This window comes from Rhipicephalus microplus, chromosome 3 (assembly GCF_043290135.1).
Source record: "Rhipicephalus microplus isolate Deutch F79 chromosome 3, USDA_Rmic, whole genome shotgun sequence".
Classification (NCBI taxonomy): domain Eukaryota; kingdom Metazoa; phylum Arthropoda; class Arachnida; order Ixodida; family Ixodidae; genus Rhipicephalus; species Rhipicephalus microplus.
The window spans coordinates 60,752,337-60,770,330 of NC_134702.1; the positions used below are offsets into that span (position 1 = coordinate 60,752,337).

The window sequence follows — 17,994 nt, forward strand, 5'->3', positions numbered from 1 at the left end:
ATAACTTGGCAAAATCATCGTTTTGTTGAGAACAATCTCAATATTGGTGAAAAGACGTATATAAAAGTGCACAAGATGGAGTTGTTATCTTTCTGTGCACAAAATACGATTTTAAAACAGTGCAAAACAGTGCAAAGCGAGAAGAGGATGCGAAACAATGTGGTACGAGTCTAGAAGTACACTTCGGTTAGAAGCATTTGTTCCGCTGGCTTTATTGCGCTGACTAAGTCTATAAATTTGCGAGAGGAATATTTAGAAGCTCTAACGCACTTGTTGAGTTAACCGAAACTAATTTTAGATGTTTGAAAGACAAAACTATACAGCATCTCGGTCTTTCACTGAAGAGTGCTTGCACGTAGCTTACGTAATCTGGCCTTCAATGTAATCTACGCAGGTATACCTTATTATATGCTTTGAAAGCGCCGTTTGCCGCTCACCAAAACGCTGGCATGATGCTGTGATTTCGCGGCTAACCACACAGAACATACGCGGTGGTACGCATTCCTAGCGAACACTGCTTCCAACGCTTGCAGCAAGCGGTTACCGCTTGAGAGAGAAAACCTTTCTTTATTGACGCTTCTAGAGTGCGTCTGAAAAAAGCCAGGGTAAGAGAGTATACGTCTTGCTTCGTAGCGGCAACCGCAATCCCTGGCTGCTTTAGTGCCCGCTGAACCTTTAATAAACCGTCAGTCGGTTGCCGCTTTCAGAAGCATGGGCGAGACGAAAATAAACTGCTGTTGCAGGTTCAGCTCCAACGTCCAGCGTAGTCTTATGCCCTTTTACTCAAATTCTGGAAGTGTTGCTGTTTGCTTCTTTTTTGCGTAAACAAAAAGTGCAGAACGAGCACAGCGTTATTTGGAGATTATCGCTATTTGCGGATGAAGGGCAGCAGAATGCCCGTTTCCAAGCGTTACAAAAACTGAACGAATGTAAATACTGAACAGAAAGCTAATGAACTCATGTTAGCACTATACTTTTGTATGAATAGATGCAATAATTACTCTTGCTGAAAATATCCGTTATTTTATTTCAGGCTGGCTCACGGAAACGAAAATACTGTGGCCGACACATTGTTTGCAAAAACAAACGTGCATTGCCGCGACAAAATATAAACAAAACTTTATTTTATGAGAAGAAAGTAGGAATGGGGAAACTCAGGAGCATATTGGTTGGCGCTCAAGACCAGGGCCCCACTGGCTTGCAAGATTAATGAAAGTAAATACCAGAGTTTTCAATATTGTTTAGCAACATGACAGCAAGAAAACAGCAGGGCAGGACGGCAAGATTGCTTGTGCCGGTGCATCCTCCTGTGGCTCCTGCTTTAATGTTACAATCCATTTCACAACGTTTTCAATATTTCACCATTCACAGTCATTAATGGGTCGTTATACGTGAATACAAAATGTTAGCTTTCTTCGTTGGTGGCGTTTACTTAATACTTTTCTCTTTTCCTCTCGCACTAAGGTAATTACCCGTCAGAATAATACAGCATCGTGCGACCATTACCACGCTGAAAACTGTGCAACCTAGTCTCTACTAAAGTTGCTTGATAATAAATCTGATCACCGTAAAGTTGTTCATTTCTTTTTTACAAATAATGAACCATCTATGTGACTCGCGAGAAAGAAGAATCACTCTGCTCGGATGACGCACACTTAACTGGCGTCTACTGTAGACCAAATAAAGTTGCTTCACTCACTCTGCAACTGCATAAAAGGGCCAAGTTTGTGGTTATGTACCTTTGGGGGCTCACGCCTCCTGTAGGGTTGCACTTATAGTAAACGAGTATGCCAAAAATAAATTTACAGGGGATGCAAACACCGCAACCCGTTCTCACAATCATACCCTAATGAGTCGCGGAGCTTGAGTGACCCGCTGGCGTTGTGGGACCCGTGACGCTTGACCCATTTCGGTCCTTGTGGTCGAGTGGGGACCCACATTGATAAGAGGCACTCTCGAACGTGATCTAAATTCCATGAAAAAAGAAACGGTTATAAACGACTTCCATCTCCACTTATAGAGGCACCTACATCGGAGCCAGTTACAAACGTTTTTCTCCGGCTACAGAGATTGCACCAAAGACAAATTAGAAACGAAAAAAAACTGCCATCCTTTTTATTTTGTGCTTGTAAAATAAATTCCTTAAGGTACCCCAGCCTCCTGAAAAATAATAACAAACATGCCCCTGAAATATGAAGCCTTTGTGTTCTGTACATGCTGTAAATATATTTTTTCTAAACATATTAAATACAGTAAGCTGCTTTAGAGCTGGACACGTCACTTCCCACTGTCAATTATACCGCTAGCATACTTTTAAGGTAAACTTTAGCCTTCATGAAATTATTAATATCATTAGGATAGATGACGAGTCATCGAGGAAGCACGTTCAAGAAATAAATATATTCGTGAATTTGGCGGCCGAAACCTAATGAAAGCCAGATGAGCAAGTTCCGTCCATCCATCCGTTCATCTGCCTGCCTGCCTGCCTGCCTGCCTGCCTGCCTGCCTGCCTGCCTGCCTGTCTGTCTGTCTGTCTGTCTGTCTGTCTGTCTGTCTGTCTGTCTGTCTGTCTGTCTGTCTGTCTGTCTGTCTGTCTGTCTGTCTGTCTGTCTGTAAACTACACGAAAGCGTCAACTAAACGAAAACCACTAAAGCCATAAAGTGGTGTTATCCCCAAGGACGTATACACACAACGCCATCTATTGAGCAATCCATAAACAGGAGCTCGCTAGATGCATATTACAGAGGAGGGAATGACCCACACCCTAAGAAGCTTCGCCCCTAAAAATATCAAATAGAAAAAAAGGTCATTCATGAACACTGAAGTGGCGACGTGAGCGCCATATCTGTTGTCTTACCCTGACTTGGAATGACCAAGCTGGAGCATTAAGGTCATTGCATGGAAATGCCGCATGCAGAGCGCAATATACACCCTGTGAACTGTACCTGCCTGTTCAGATATGGCGCACTAGCCGATCAGTGGCCGCCACTGAAAAACTACTCGGTGACCTATATTTTTTGGTGGTTGGCCACCTTGACCCGCCTTTTCGTGGTCATTACTGCGGTCAGGCCTTCGCTGAGCTAAAACAGATAACCCGATGATGGTTTTCCGGGCACCCGCGCGTAATATATCATTTCGGTCGTTCTTGTTGTTTCGCGATGGTGGAAAATGAGCTGCAGATTGAACGGGTTGGCACGTGGCCATGACACAACAGGTCGTGGCTCCTTTCCTGCTATCCGTTGTTTGATTGAAACATCATTCCGTGGGTTACTCGGAGAAGTCTGAAAAAATCAAGAAACCGGAAAGGTGCTTTGTTCCTAACTCGTGCCAATATATGGAATAGGAAGCTCAAGAAATTATAGAGGGGCATTAAAAAGAAGATCAATTGAATTAGAGCAGGTTCTGAAGACAGTTACGAGTCATCTGTTTTATATTCTAATGAAGGCCGAGTCACAATTAAACTGTAATTACCGTGAGGATAAGGCCGTTTCCCTCATGACCTAAAAGCGAACACCAAAAAGCAATAAAATCCGCGGTATCAATAAACTGGCGTCTCCACATCGGTGCTTGCGAAATGCGAGTGAATGAGTGAGAAAGACGTAATTTGGTGATCCGGCGGACAACAATCCTAGCTAGCCCCGCGAGGGGAGGGAAGGGTGACGCCAATTACGCGTGACGCCTAATTGACGTGCTCGCGTTACCGGCGGCGTTATGAGACTGGCGGAACGAGAGATTAGAGTGCAACGTAACAACATAGGAAATGTCTGAACGACCATTTGTGAGCGCTAAGTTGAGGCGTACGACGATGCTTTCTGAGGCCCATACTTTGCACGCTTCAACTTCGTAGAATTATTTTAACTTGTCCGTGGTTCGAGACATGGTGATTGTTATGATTACGCATGCAAGGCTTTAAGGATCGGCTCACCACTTCTCGGTGATGTGTCGAGCAGTCATACCTCGATATCTGCAGCCTGCAGCACAACAGTAACTATTATCAAATATTACACTCCTTCAATCCAATGTCATATTAAACGCTTCGTGCAAATGCCACTGCACATTAGGAATTAGCGTTGCGTCCATCCTTACTGCCTTACTGATTTGCATGCGTGGTCATGCGAACGGCGAGAAAACTTTGCAACCAAATATCTCGACACACGTGCGCTGGAATAGCGCCAGGTCGAACTGCTATAAGTACGACTGCTTTTAATTCACTATTTACCATTCATGACGGCTTTTAGTTCACTATTGTGTCTTAAAAGATTGGTATGTTGAAAACAATACTTATAAGGTCGTATTGTGTAGTCCTGAAAGATAATTTATCAAAAAGGTGGTCTTCAACTACGTCTTAGCGTTGAATTTTAGGATAGCCGTAAAGCTTAGCTTTAATCTCCCGGCATATACTGATGTATCGCGGAACAATACATATGGCTTGCTGATTCTTTCGGACATTGGCCAAATCCTTAAATCTTAGGAAGCGGGTAGCAATAAAACTTTTCCGCTCGTAAGAGCTCTCTGTTTATATTCATCACAAGATGTATTTTAGCTGACCACTCAGAAGTAACTGGACATGTATTCCAGGAAAGGCACAAAAACACAGGATTTACCCTGCAAATACATCAGTTCAGTGTATGCCTTACTTTTATGTTTGTGTGCATGACTGTCAAGCTGAACGTAAAGAACTTGATACGCTTGCAAAGATAAACTTGAAAAGCTTGATAAGTTTTAACACTTCAAAAGGTGCAAATATTCTTGGAGAACTCCCGGTGGGTCGAGGCGTAAAGCGAGAGATCAACAAAACCGGCTTCTCATCTATGACTTCGCGCCTTCTTTTTCCCGGTCTGTGTGTGTTCAGAAATTGTAAGAACTGCATATTGAGGAGATGTGTTTAGAAAAAGTGTTTAACAATTTACAGTACATCGTACTCTACTATGGGAGAGCATAATGCCATCTCGACTACCTGAAATTACCTTAAGAGATAAAACACATAAACAAATCAAGGGCACACTACAGCATCTTTCGGTAGCCATATAGAGAGCGCAGTAACCGTAAGTGGTGAGAGGTACGTGTTAAGTGGGCCGTAGAACATTCCATCTTCTTAGTGACTGTCTGCCGCTTTTAGAACACAGGATATACGCTGCGCATTCGGTCCGGAAGTCTGAGTATATGGATAATGCGATAGATGCAAATTACGAAAGCGGTCGGAAGAGGTGACGCAAGCTTTAGCACGTGGCAAAATGGGCTCTATCAAAGGGGGCTTCTAAGTAAAAGTATAGTAATTTGTAGAGCTATACTATCAGCGAGGCGGTTCACAAGTAAATGTACGTGACTATATAGTGTGCGGCACCAATTGCAGACGCCCGAATAACTGGGCAAGAGTTGATCACAGCGATGAACAGCGTTAACTCAACAGTCAGTTCAGCCGGGGATATGTCATGAGACGAGTTAGCTCGAAATTGCAGATATTGCTATTCTTGTGCACTTCTTATGCCATTGACATCGCACGGTTGTTTCCATTTTAATTTGATTTAAGCACGTTACGTTACATGGATCTGTGTTGCTGCAGGATGCAATGAAAGCGGGTTATATCTCGTTGCATAGAAAAGAGCTTCAGAGCATAACTGCTCCAGTTCCAAGTCATGTGCCAAATCAGTTTTGTTACCTGAAATGCAAAACAAAGAGTTTTTTGGCCTCCGACAGTGCGTATTTTGCAAGTAAGGTTATTTGCTTAATACTTGCGACAGATCTAAATGCTCCTATCTCACAATACAACATATACACTGGCACAAAAATTGTGTGCGAGCGTGTGCTTCCAGTCTTGAAGCTTTTTCGAGAAAGAAGCATTAAGGTGACACAATGCGTAAAAGCGTGAACCTGTCAGTGTGACAATGAGTGCCCGGTGCCTTTGTGTGAACCATAGAATCTCTTTTAAAATAACAAAAACAACCTGTTCGGCTCAACGTGACTTAATTCTAAGCGACGTCCGCATTCACAGCAAGTGCGCACAAACACATTTTTAACTGGAATACACGGTAGCGCAAAGACACTAACGCAGCAGCAAGGCTGTGATGGAAGTTTCACAAGCTGTATCGTTTCACTGGTCTTAACCACGTTCACAGTCATGGTGAATGAAATGAAGCGCGTTTCGCCAATCTGCTTACACATTTTTTTTACCTTTAACAATGTGCTCTATAGGTACCCCCTAAGCGCAGTTCAGTCAGTTCACTCACTCTCGTCACACAGAGGAAATGATGAGTGGAAAGCGCTTTGAATCACAAGTGAGAAAGAATGTAGTTTTCTGTTTTGTTACAAATGAACCTATCCATAAAGTGGCTTCTAGAAAATAAACGGCAACTAAACTAATCAAGTTAGGCCTTCATGACTTCTGTGGTGCTTTGCAGGGGCTTCAGTGTTCCACGCTGTAGACACCACAGCTAAAGAACGTTCCTATGAAACCGTGGTTAAGAGTGAAACATCATTTTTACTTAGCTTACGTTGCAGAGTTCACCTTATGAAAAAAAGTGGCTCAGTACAAACTACAAACTGTGTTTACTTTACAGTTTAAAGAAGGCTTTGCGAAACTTTTCGAGCAACTAACACAGGCCTATTCGAAACAGTGCTCCCCACCACCCTTCACCCTGTGTCTTTTGTTTTACAAGATTCCCCTCATTGTTTAGGTTTAGGTTTTTATCATTGAATATATTTTCGAAAGAAGCAGAAAAAACACTGTGGTGGCAACCTGTTGTAACTGTTGTCAGCCTGTTCAACGCGTCATGCAGTCGACAATTATAGCAAGAAATTTGATTTTATTTTACTTCAAAGAAAAAAAAATGTTAACAAGAAATAAATAAGCAGCAACCACACTTCTACTCTTCTAACAGCAAACCACTTTTTTCGGATATACTGACGTGCACAAATAAAAAAGTGCTCCGACGCACCGGCTCAGGTCATTCTTCTATTGCTATTATAGCTTGCATTGTATATTAAAATTCCTTATTTTAAGGAACATGGTTTTGGTGTAACGTATACACGGCGGGGAATAAAAATTTAAGAGTCGAAAGACTGCGATTTCTCGGAAGATGAATTTTACTTACTTTTGGGTGTGGGTCACTTCCAGGTTTCAGATTAGAAAACTTTTTTGAGCTGCGGAGATTTACAACTCATTCAAGCATTAGACTTGTATCGTCGCATAAGAGCAAATTTTACCGTTTCTTTCACCCCTGAGTCTCTCAAGATAGACGCTGCAGCCCAGGACCCAGGGTCTAGCTTATAGACAATTCTGTGTGCACCGCTGGCGCGGCCAGGCTGAGGGTGTATGGTGCTCCCGCGGAGAGGGGAGGGCCACTATTAAAGACTTCATAGAAGTTTTGCGATTTCACGTGCGTAATAATGTACGCTCAGATGCAAATACACGCACACACCTACATAAAGTGCACAAAGGCGAAATAATTGAAAACCTCTCTTTTGTCGCCACACCGCACACACACACACAAAATTCTGCCTGCAAACAAACACATAAATTGATTCATTGGTTCCTTCCTTGATTGACCGACTGACGGACTGTGTGATTTATTTATTGATTCATTGATTACCTGATAATAATAATATCGAGTATGGTTACAAATAAGTATAATCCAGCAGTACTTACTACTACAATAGTTATCATGTGCCACACAAACATATCAGACTTAGCATCCAAAAGAAAAAAACGCCAGGCCTGAGCGGAAGTCGCAGCACATTTACAGCGAAAGCTAGAAAAGCGGCCTTTCGGAGCCTTTTGGAAACAGTCATTGGGTACACTGCAAGTGCACTCGCTTGATACCCGCTAGGTCATTATTAAGAAATTTATTTGGATAGTTCGTCGGCATTCACTGTGCTATTTTTCATCCTTCTTCTGAGAAGCGTGGTATCCGCTAAACACTTGCAAGTGATTTTGTGCCAATTGTTCATGCAGTGCATGCTGGCGACGATAAGGAACTATGACTGAAGTAAGCGTTCGCCACAGTTAATAAGGAAACAAGAACAAGCTTTTGGGATGGGACGAAGTATTGGAGGGCCCACTCATTACGCTTTTCACATTGTGCAACGACTGGAACTGTTGTCATGTTCCGTAGCACCCGCTATGGCTAGAATTGGCTGGAGCAGCCTGTATTTCCTGAGATATGTGTACGTTCCAATACTGTATTTGCACGTATAATGCTGGCAACACTGCAAATACCCCAGTGTATTAGCGGTGGGGTACGCGATGCGAGTGGATTAAAACCAAGTGGTCACGTAACTTTAAGCATTCAGTGACCTATTTCGCTGCATATGTGTAAGCGCTTCGGCTTTATATATGAGGGTAAACAGTTTAGCTAGTTAACATTAATCCCCTGTGGGGTTTGACGCTGGGAAATCCGACGTGCAGACCGCGTTCACTGCTTGCCTCTTGTATCTTTAATTAGCGACTGCCGGTGTTTAAAGTTCTTTACTCTCGTATTATAGTTTCCAAACCTGCAGTGTGAAGAGTAAAATACAGAAAAGCAAGTTTTCTGTAACTTTCTCTCTTCCCGTCTCGTCACTGTTTTGTTACTGCACCGCTGAAAGACAAGCTTCTTAGCGTGTTTGACGCGTGCTAATTTTGTCGCTTTACGAAACCGCACGTACTTTGGAGCGGCCGCCTTCTGACTTTTTAGAACTTGTTATTCCTAATTTATTTTTATTTCACTGAATCCTCGATGTTACTACCAAATCCCTCATGATGACAGTTTGTAGTGCCAATATGTTTCAAAATGCCGTGTCCCTGAATTATGCTGCGCGGTAGGCACAGCACAACCACAGCGAAAGCTACAAGAGCGGCCTTTCAGAGCCTTTTCAAAAGACTCATTTGGTAAGTATACTGCAAGCACACTTGCTTGGTACCCACTAGGGCATTATAATAAACTTTTGAGTAATAGGCTGGCATTAGCTAGGCTATTTTTCGTCATTCTTCTGAGAAGCGTGGTACCCGCTACAGATTTGCAAGGAATTTTGTTGCCAATCGTCCATGCAGTGACTGCGCAGGCCAGGCTATAGGATATTTTCTTTGTTTTTGTTCAATTTTAGAGAGGGGCTCACAAAACTTTTCTGGTCTATTTTTGTTCCCGACAGTGTAAACCACGCTTCTCGGAAGAATGACAAAAAAATAGCATAGCAAATGCCGGCCTATAATATCCATAAGTTTATTATTATTGCCCTAGTGGATACAAAGCAAGTATGCTTGCAGTATTTACTCATTGAGTGTTTTGAAAAGGCTCTGAAAGGCCGCTCTTCTAACTTTCGCTGTGACTGTGCTGCGCCAATACCGCGCAGGCCTGGCGTTTTTTCTGTCTCTGTTGTGTACGCGTACTTTTATGCAGAATAATGTTTTGTGGAAACTTCGCGCACGAAGAGATGGATTATTTGAAATGTGATCATGCGAACTATACCAGCACCCGACTGATATCAGTAAGCTGCCGTGAACTCGTACAAAGATAGAAATGAGATTCCTGACATGTCCAACCCTGTGTCGTACTCTCAACTGAGGCAGCGGTAATTAGGCATTTGGCTTACTTCAACCTCACCTCCTAGTGTCCTATTTCGTGCACTCAAATTACTGAAGCACGATTTTTTGCTTCGCCGGACACTCGTGCTGAAAAGAACGAGCTGTCAGTCATATAGTATAGATGTATATCACTCTAGCGTGCGCCATTCAGCGAGTAAGAAACAAAGACACCGGAATGTCTCATTTTCATACTTTATACAATGAAGGGCACAAAAAAAGCAACCATACAGCCGTGCTGATAAGAATGAAGCGGTCGGTGACGTGTTGTGCCAAATCAGGAAACGCATCCAATGAGAGGCAGCGAAGGAAGCTGGCTCTAATTGTGGCGATGGCGGAACGTGAGCGCTCTGCTTTGATTTCTTTCCACCTCTTGTCCTCTCCTTTTCCCTAAATCACTCAAAATTCAGTGAGGTAACCACCGCTACTGAGACATGCCTGTTGTCTATCCCTTTTTACATAATCATTCCACCCTTCACCAACATTATTGGTGAAGAAAACTAGGTTTGGGAGCTTAAAGCTCTTACTCGCATTAATTGTACAAAATATGAAAAATACATTGAATACATCTGCGGGGGACGGGCCTATAGCATTTTAGCCCATCATGCTCCAAACACCTAAACTGCTGCGCCAGTCACAGAGGCTTACGAAATGGCCGCGATCAAAGGCGGCGAAAGGAAGTTCGGATTCGAGGAAAAGTCAAAAGAGGCTTTGGAACCTTTATCGTAGGGGATTACAGGGCCTGACTTAAGAAGGTTTTTTTAGAGTCTGAAAAGATTGACTCTGTGGGCGACCGTGCGGAGGCCACACTGAGATTGAGAAAATTGGAACACAATGCAATGTATTCACTCGTGTTATTGGTGAAGCATGCAAATAATGGGGGAACAAGGCGTTTGTGCCATCTTTTCGAATACCGAAAGGAAATACCACTGCTTTCCATCAGCTATATACCGATCTTGAGATCAACGGCAGGCTCCTCTAAACACTGCGTTTCATAACGATGCGTCTTCCGCGATCCGCTTGTTTATTTCAAACTGCACCGCGTAGCATAAGCGAGAGTGTGGCTCTAGCCGGCACGTACTATTCTCAATACATCGAAAGCCTAAGGCGGATTCATGTTCAGAAAGACGCCGGTGATTCAAGCTTGCAGCATGCAGAGCGCGACGCCGATGGTGGTCGCTGCTGTTGCGACAGCACTTTTCGGTTTGTTTTACGTTTCGATCGCAAGCCCCGATTTTCCGTTCCCACTCCTCAGCTGCACGACGCTATAACGCTCCGCGCTAAGACACTCGTGTTTATTTAGTGGTCTTTTTTGCCTTTTTTAGAGAAGATAAAATAGAAAACAAAAGTATCGTCGAGACACTTCCAGGTAACTGCGGTGCAACACGGGTTTGCTGTATATTTTATTTTTAGTGTCACCTTAGGCTATCGAAATGTTAGTGATTGCTAGGATATTTTCTTTGATTTCGTTCATTGTTGAAGGGAGGCTCATAAAACTTATCTGGTCTCATTTTCCCCCGAGCATGTAAACTGGCATCAAAAACTCTCCATGCGTTATCACGGGTCGGTATCGGAAGATCAATTACCAGAAAGTTTAACAATATTATGATGGGAAGTCATGCTTGTTCATAAAAGAAATACAGCGCTGCAAGTAAATATTGTCTTGTATTACGTTAAGTAGATTTCCTGTTTTATGCTTACTCACTTTTGATGCAGCAGGTGCTCATTAAGTTCCTTTTTTTCGCAAACTGATTCTCATTGCATTGCCAGCGTGAACTGACATAGTTATAAATTATTAAGCGAAGAATTCTATGAATTTTCATAACAGTGGCAATGGCCTTGCATTGCATTTTTAGCCTAACACGGCTGTCGTAGCAGAAAAAAGAACTCACAACCATATTTTATAAAAGTCGTTGCGATGCGACCAAACGTGTTGAGAAGAACTTCGTAGTAGCTATGGTGTGCGGAACATTTTTTCTATATCTTACATAGTTGAATCCTGCATGTAATTTTATTTGTATTTTGATTGATTTGTGGGGTTTAACGTCCCAAAACCACCATATGATTATGAGAGACGCCGTAGTGGAGGGCTCCGGAAATTTTGACCACCTGGGGTTCTTTAACGTGCACCCAAATCTGAGCACACGGGCCTCAACATTTCCGCCTCCATCGGAAATGCAGCCGCCGCAGCCGGGATTTGAACCCGCGACCTATATATTTGTATTTTAGTTTTACAAAGAAAAACGAGGATGGTGAACAAATGCATCAAGGCCTTTTGTCTTTATTGAAAAAGCAGTCTAATTTTCATCGTTACATTGGTCTTAGATTTCCGAACAAGGCCCCGAAGGTGAAAATTCTGGCTTCTAGGTGTAATGTGTGGTGGCGTAATGTTAAGTTGTTGTGAGAAAGCGTTCAAAGGAATTTCGTCACATTATCAGGGATCGCTAGTTGCGGTGACACAGTGAAGCATGAAATTAATAATGCAGGTTTTGTTTGTACACCCCATAATGTTTGGACGCCTTACTGAAGCCGTTTGTTACCCGGTGCAGTTGTACTTACCTGAACTGCGGTTACTAGTATGCAAAAAACTTTACTATATGCGTTTTGATTGTCCTGTCTGTAACATGTTTTGATTTCAATTATCAGAGCGGCTTTACTGAGAGAAACATTTAAAATTATACAAATTGTGACAGCATGTCTTGGGTTCGTAAACAATTCGCTTGATAAGTTACACATGCATAGCATGGGTAAAATTTGAGCAAGTGTCATCGTTTCTCACACTAACATGAATTTTTTCCTTTTGTTTCATGTTCGCAGGTATCCATGAAGGTACGACAGTACGACCAATGGCATATTACCAAACTTAATCGTCGTACCCGCGGTGAACACAGAATATGGAATTGAGCGCTCCTCAACAATACTTTGCTCTTCATAATGGTGTAATCTACGTCAATCACACAGCCAGAAGCCACGCACGAGCCTTCCCTGATACCGTTGCCATGGGTGATTCTCCATCGATATTTCTGCCCTTCGTGCCGTCCAGTGATGCGAATGCGTTTGCTTCAGCCACCGCGGTCGACGTAGAAGACGACCAGTCGTCGCCGTCACTGAGCTTCATCAGTCTCGAAGTCCACTTCACGCTACTGCTCGTCATCATGGTTACCAGCGTTGCTATCAATGGACTAGTCTTTGTACTCTTCTACCAGCGACCTTCGGTGCGCATGACTTCAAACAAGTTCGTCTTGAACATGGCAATTGTGTACCTCCTACAGACTTTCATCCTTCTGCCATTCGTTTTCGTGTCCATCGTGTTTCGAGAGTGGATATTCGGGGACGTTTGGTGCAAGCTGCATGGTGCCCTCTCCCTGTGCTTCACGCTAGCGAACGTTTTCTCCATTCTCCTTATAGCCGTAGACAGAAACTGCGCGGTCAACAGTCCGTTGCACTATTCGATGACCATCACGAAGAAACGGACAAGTGGCCTCATCGTATCAACTTGGCTCTTCGCCATTGTCATCGCATTGCCGCCGCTCTTCGGCGTCTCTGAGATTAAGTACCAGGAGAGCTGGGCCATGTGCACCGTAACCTGGCACGACGCAGGCTTTCTCACCGTAGCCTACTCCTGCGTACTCTGCGTGGTGGGCTTTTTGCTTCCTTTTGTTCGAATCACGTGGATATACGCTTCCATGTTCAAGGCGGCGCGCCGTAACAGCGCCTGCACTCGCCTAAACTTCACCGCCATCGGAAATGAGGTGAGCCAGCCAACAACAGTGCGACCAGAAGTCGGAAACCACCAGTCACCTTACCTGCAGAAGAAATTGGCTTGGTCTAAACGAACCTCTTCGCTTAGTCAAGCGTCTTCGATATTCGGTGACAAGTGGAAAGCCGTACGAACTGGAGTCCTGGTGGTAGTGTCGTTTACCACGTGCTTCCTTCCCTTCTTTTCCATGACTCTTGTAGAACCACACGCCCATACACGCAAGACGGCGCTTTATAACTTGCCTGCCATCGCCATGTTGCTCCTCTTCTGCTCCTCACTCATCAATCCGTACCTTTACGTCATACGAAACAAAGCTATGCGCAAACATGTGCGCAAGATGTTCACGCGGCTGACGCGTAAGCCGAGTTTCTTCTCTCCGCGGGGCTACCATTTCAGTCACCAAGACCCGCCGCAGGAGAGAAAGTTCTCTGACGACTTGAAGTTGTCTGGTATCCCTGTTTCTTTGCGCCACGAAGAGAGCGTCGACTACCGAACGCCCTTCGTCATGCATTCCGTGTGTCAGAGTGAATCGGGTGACTGGAAGATTATCACGGTAGCCACTGACGCCAGGCGTTCGTCTTTCCGCAAGTCCTTCGCCGCCGTGCAACACCCACTCTTTGCGGACAACACGACGGAGGAGCCGAGGCTATGGCAGCAGGAGCACTCGCGTTACAAGGGTAGAACCACACGCAGCCTGCGTGTACCTGCCATGCGGAGTGGGTTCAACAGACGGGCGTCCTTCGACGGCAAGTTTACGCCGGCACGGTTGCCCAAAATGCTCTATCGAAACTCGCAAGCTAGTGCGGTGAAGCCAACCGCGAATGCCGGAGGTGATCGCAGCATGTCTTTTCGCGTGCGCGGCCGCTTCGCAAACCGGGACGAGTCGCTTGAAACGTACGACAGGTTTCGCAACAGTAGCTTTTCCAAAGAAGTCTGGACCCGTCAAAACATTGACTCTTACCAGAACGGCCAGCTGAGGAACTTCGCACGTGAGCCGCACAGCAGCGTGTCATTTGTCCGTGATGCTGAAGCCTACGACAGATGCCCCGCAGTCGACAGCGTCGTGCAAGTTCACAGTTACGGAAACTTGTCGGCTGACGTCTGTTCCTCAGTGGCCTCGTGCAGTCGCCGACCAGTTCTCAAACGAGGACGGTCATTCGCCTTCGACGAACACGAAATGAGCGTGACATTTTCGCCACAAAGGATTTCTTGCTCAGGAGGACTCAGGAAGTCTCACTTTGCGTTAGCGAGGCACTCTCCGAGGCACGGCTCTACCGATACTACGACGACCACGCTAGAGTCGCTGACATCCACGGAGTCGTCGCAAGATGGTCCCGTCAACGCGCCGTCTTCACAGTGTGTGCCGTACTACGAATCACCTTTGTACTTGGCGCCACATTACTGTCAGCATGAGCATGCCAGCCGGAACAGTGACGCTTCCCTATCTTCACTTCGTTCATCGATCGCTTCGAAATGGAACCAACACAGCCACCTGCCATCTCAGTGCCACGATCGGAGGGATTCTGGCTTCGAGGACGCCATGCTGGGAAGGATTGAACTGTGCGACACCATTGTGAATGAATCTGGATCTATCAAGGCTGTGAAATTTTTAGAACGAGTGTAGCTACCGAACTGTCAATTCCACACATTGAACATTGTATGATGTATATTCAGGTGAATGCTTGTTCTTCGCTCAAGAAACTCCAGATGTTGAATTTACCACAAAGACATTAGTGTCACCAATTTTCGAAAAACAGGTCGAATGTGCCCTCTCCGAAGGTGTTTCACACTATGAACCAAGAACATATCTGTGCAGATGATGCGTTCGACAATATAGTGCTTTCTTTTGGTTGTGTTTTCGGAACATCATGCTGGTCTGATCCCACAGGGAATAAATTGAAATGATTGCAGTACAGAACCACGTTTGAGCATGCTTCATTCTTAGTAGCAGCGTAGTGCTCTCCGAGGCGAAGATAGTGGCATCGGCTTTGCATTTTCGGCCATATATAGCGCATTTTGCTGATGGTAAGAAAAGCGTGTTTATAAGCAACATGTGATAACATAAAAATTGCTTTCTGTTTGTTTTGTGCGGCACGCTTAGGAATGCTGCTTTGTCCTTCAATATACCAGTTAAAAATCCTGCTGCTCCACAAATCACAAGCACGGAGATATTAGTGAGACAGTGCTTACCACTCCGTTATCGTATTTTTGTATATGGCCTGGAATGCTACTATTTGCTTAAAATCAGTGAACATGTGCTACACTCTAAATGTGAAGGCATACTTTGTGGGGCCAACTATACATCGGAGGAAACTTGAGAAACTTTAGGGCAATAATTTTTTATAAGCGCTTGCTCCCAACAAGCAACGCTTCGATCACCTCTATAAGCACTATACGTCGCTTGTTTCTCTTTATTATTAGTCACCATTGAAACTAACTAAACTACCAGTCAAGTGTGCACCACTTAAAATTAATCCCTCAGTCCTCATCTCACTGCCTCGCGTAAAACGTATTTTTCATTAAAGGTTGCTTGTTATTCAAACATTCATGCACTCATGTTAACGAACGATATATCTGAGCGCAGCCGTATTTCACAGAAAAAATTTCATTCATGCGGAACGTATAAATAAAGAAATATTTGCGGAAAAACCACTATTCTATCTCACATTCTACGTCTAATTTTTTCTGTGATCAAATATATTCACAAAATAATGTACCTGACAGCCAGAAAATTTAATGCCGTGCAAAAGTCAACTGCTTTAAGAAACAATAACGTTGCTAATAGTATACAATGCAGATTCAAAGGTTTCCCCCCTTTTCAGCTAAGAAAATGCATTGTAGTTGCATCCATAAGTCAGCATGTATATTTAAAATCCAGTAAAAGTAAGCAGTGAAAATTGTACAGTGAACTAAATGAAACTCAAGCATGGAAGCATGGTCACATGGTTCAATGCATTTCCACCAATCCTGCACCTAAATATACACAAAGTTCACCTCGGCGGGGATATTATTGCCAGTTGACCTGCACTTGTACGCCATTTATTCGCGTTCCTAGTTTTGAATATTCCATTTCATAGTGCATTTATAACTGGGAAACTACACAATGCGTGCTCCACGCTTCATGTTTTAGATATAGTTAGGGCATTCTAAGCCGAATCATGTTTCGCTCCTGCGCGAGTGTACAGAAAGCAGTATAGTAAATTCAATGTGCTCTGAGGGGATATATTGTTTCAGTGTATTTAATAATGCACTCTCTTGCTTTTACAATATCTGTCATTTTTGATACTGCACTTACGTTGTGTTTTGTTGAAAAATTATAAAAATAAAATGTTTGCACAAAGTTTATGCTTTCAACTGCCTCTTTCGTCATATAATCAACATACCTTTGTTATCATATGTTTAGGCAAATAATATGTTATGCCAGAGCGAAAGGTCAGTGCTTGAGCCGCTTTAATCGCATTTATTTTACACAAAGGTGTTTTAGTAACCCAGAAATCGAGATAAGTGTATGGCACAGTTTGCGTCGTCAGCGCGAAATTTTAGAACAAGATCACGATGACGTAGTAGGCCCACAATACAACCACTAGTACTCATACTGCTCACGACAGAAAACAACACTGTAGATGACGTCAGTACTAGCCTCCTTAAAACTAACACGCCGACGATGGCAAGGCACCTTTGACAAGAATATCTTCTCCTATCGAAACATCAACCCGCCTGTCTGAGACACTTCCACTGTTCATTCTGCTCATCGCAGTTTTTCACCTCTTTTTATACAAGGCTATGTTATGCCACTAATGTCTTGAAATCTGCCTAAATACACAGTCAGGAGTTCAAACTACGTTCGGCATGGCTGCAGCTAAATTCTAAACATTTCTATCAATAAAAAGGGTCTTTGTCACTTTACTCACTGAAACGACGGAAGTTCAGCTTTCGCTACACCATGCTCCACAGCACCCGCCACATAGCAGTAACAGGCAGGCATGACGACTACTACGTCACAAGGCCCTTTACAGAGCAGGGTGGTTTAATCGCCCTAACATCACGATAGAACGTGCTTTTAGTTCAAACTAATCATTCCCTTGGCATAAAAGAAACAATACCAGGTTTCTGGATTGTTACACCAACAGTCTACGTCGACACAATATTTCCCTTGGATTTCCGTTATAGTTGGAGTTATGACTCTTTAGTACGTCAGAGTTGTTAAAGAACGCACCTGACATCTTTTATTCAGGCTTTCAAAGTGATACTATTTGCTTAATTTACTCGTCAATAATAGGGCATTCTATCCTGTACACCCCCCCCCCCCCCCTCCCTCCTTAGCATCGAAATAATATTTAGGGTTTAACATCTCAAAACTATGATCTGATATTAGGGACGACATACCGAATGTCTCCAGGAATTTCGGCCATTGGGTATTCAGTAACGTGCACATAATACAGTATTCGCGCATCTAGCCTTTCGCCTCTATCAAAATGTGACCATTGGGGTCGGGATAAAACCCGTGACCTTCGATTGAGCAACCGAGTGAGTGCCGTAAGTGCTAAATTACCACGGCGGATTATACACTATCGTCGGTACCGCCGGAGACTTACTATTAATGAAAACATGCCACCAACGAGAAGTTACAATCGACGTTAATTGAAACGTTTTCAATCGGCATATACATGTGGCCAT

The 17,994-nt window shown here is 43.8% G+C and overlaps 1 protein-coding gene across 2 annotated transcripts in view; it reads left to right on the forward strand.

Annotated features, from left to right (window-relative positions):
* The window catches only part of LOC142803749 (uncharacterized), a 34,436-nt gene extending 17,776 nt beyond the window's left edge, over nucleotides 1-16,660 (forward strand). For both annotated transcript variants that reach the window (XM_075889620.1, XM_075889621.1), the window contains one exon: nucleotides 12,375-16,660. In XM_075889620.1, coding sequence (XP_075745735.1) covers nucleotides 12,452-14,941 — 2,490 coding nt within the window. In that variant the 5' untranslated portion in view covers nucleotides 12,375-12,451 and the 3' untranslated portion in view covers nucleotides 14,942-16,660. The remainder of the gene's footprint in view (nucleotides 1-12,374) is intronic.
* The last annotated feature ends 1,334 nt before the right edge of the window (nucleotides 16,661-17,994 follow it).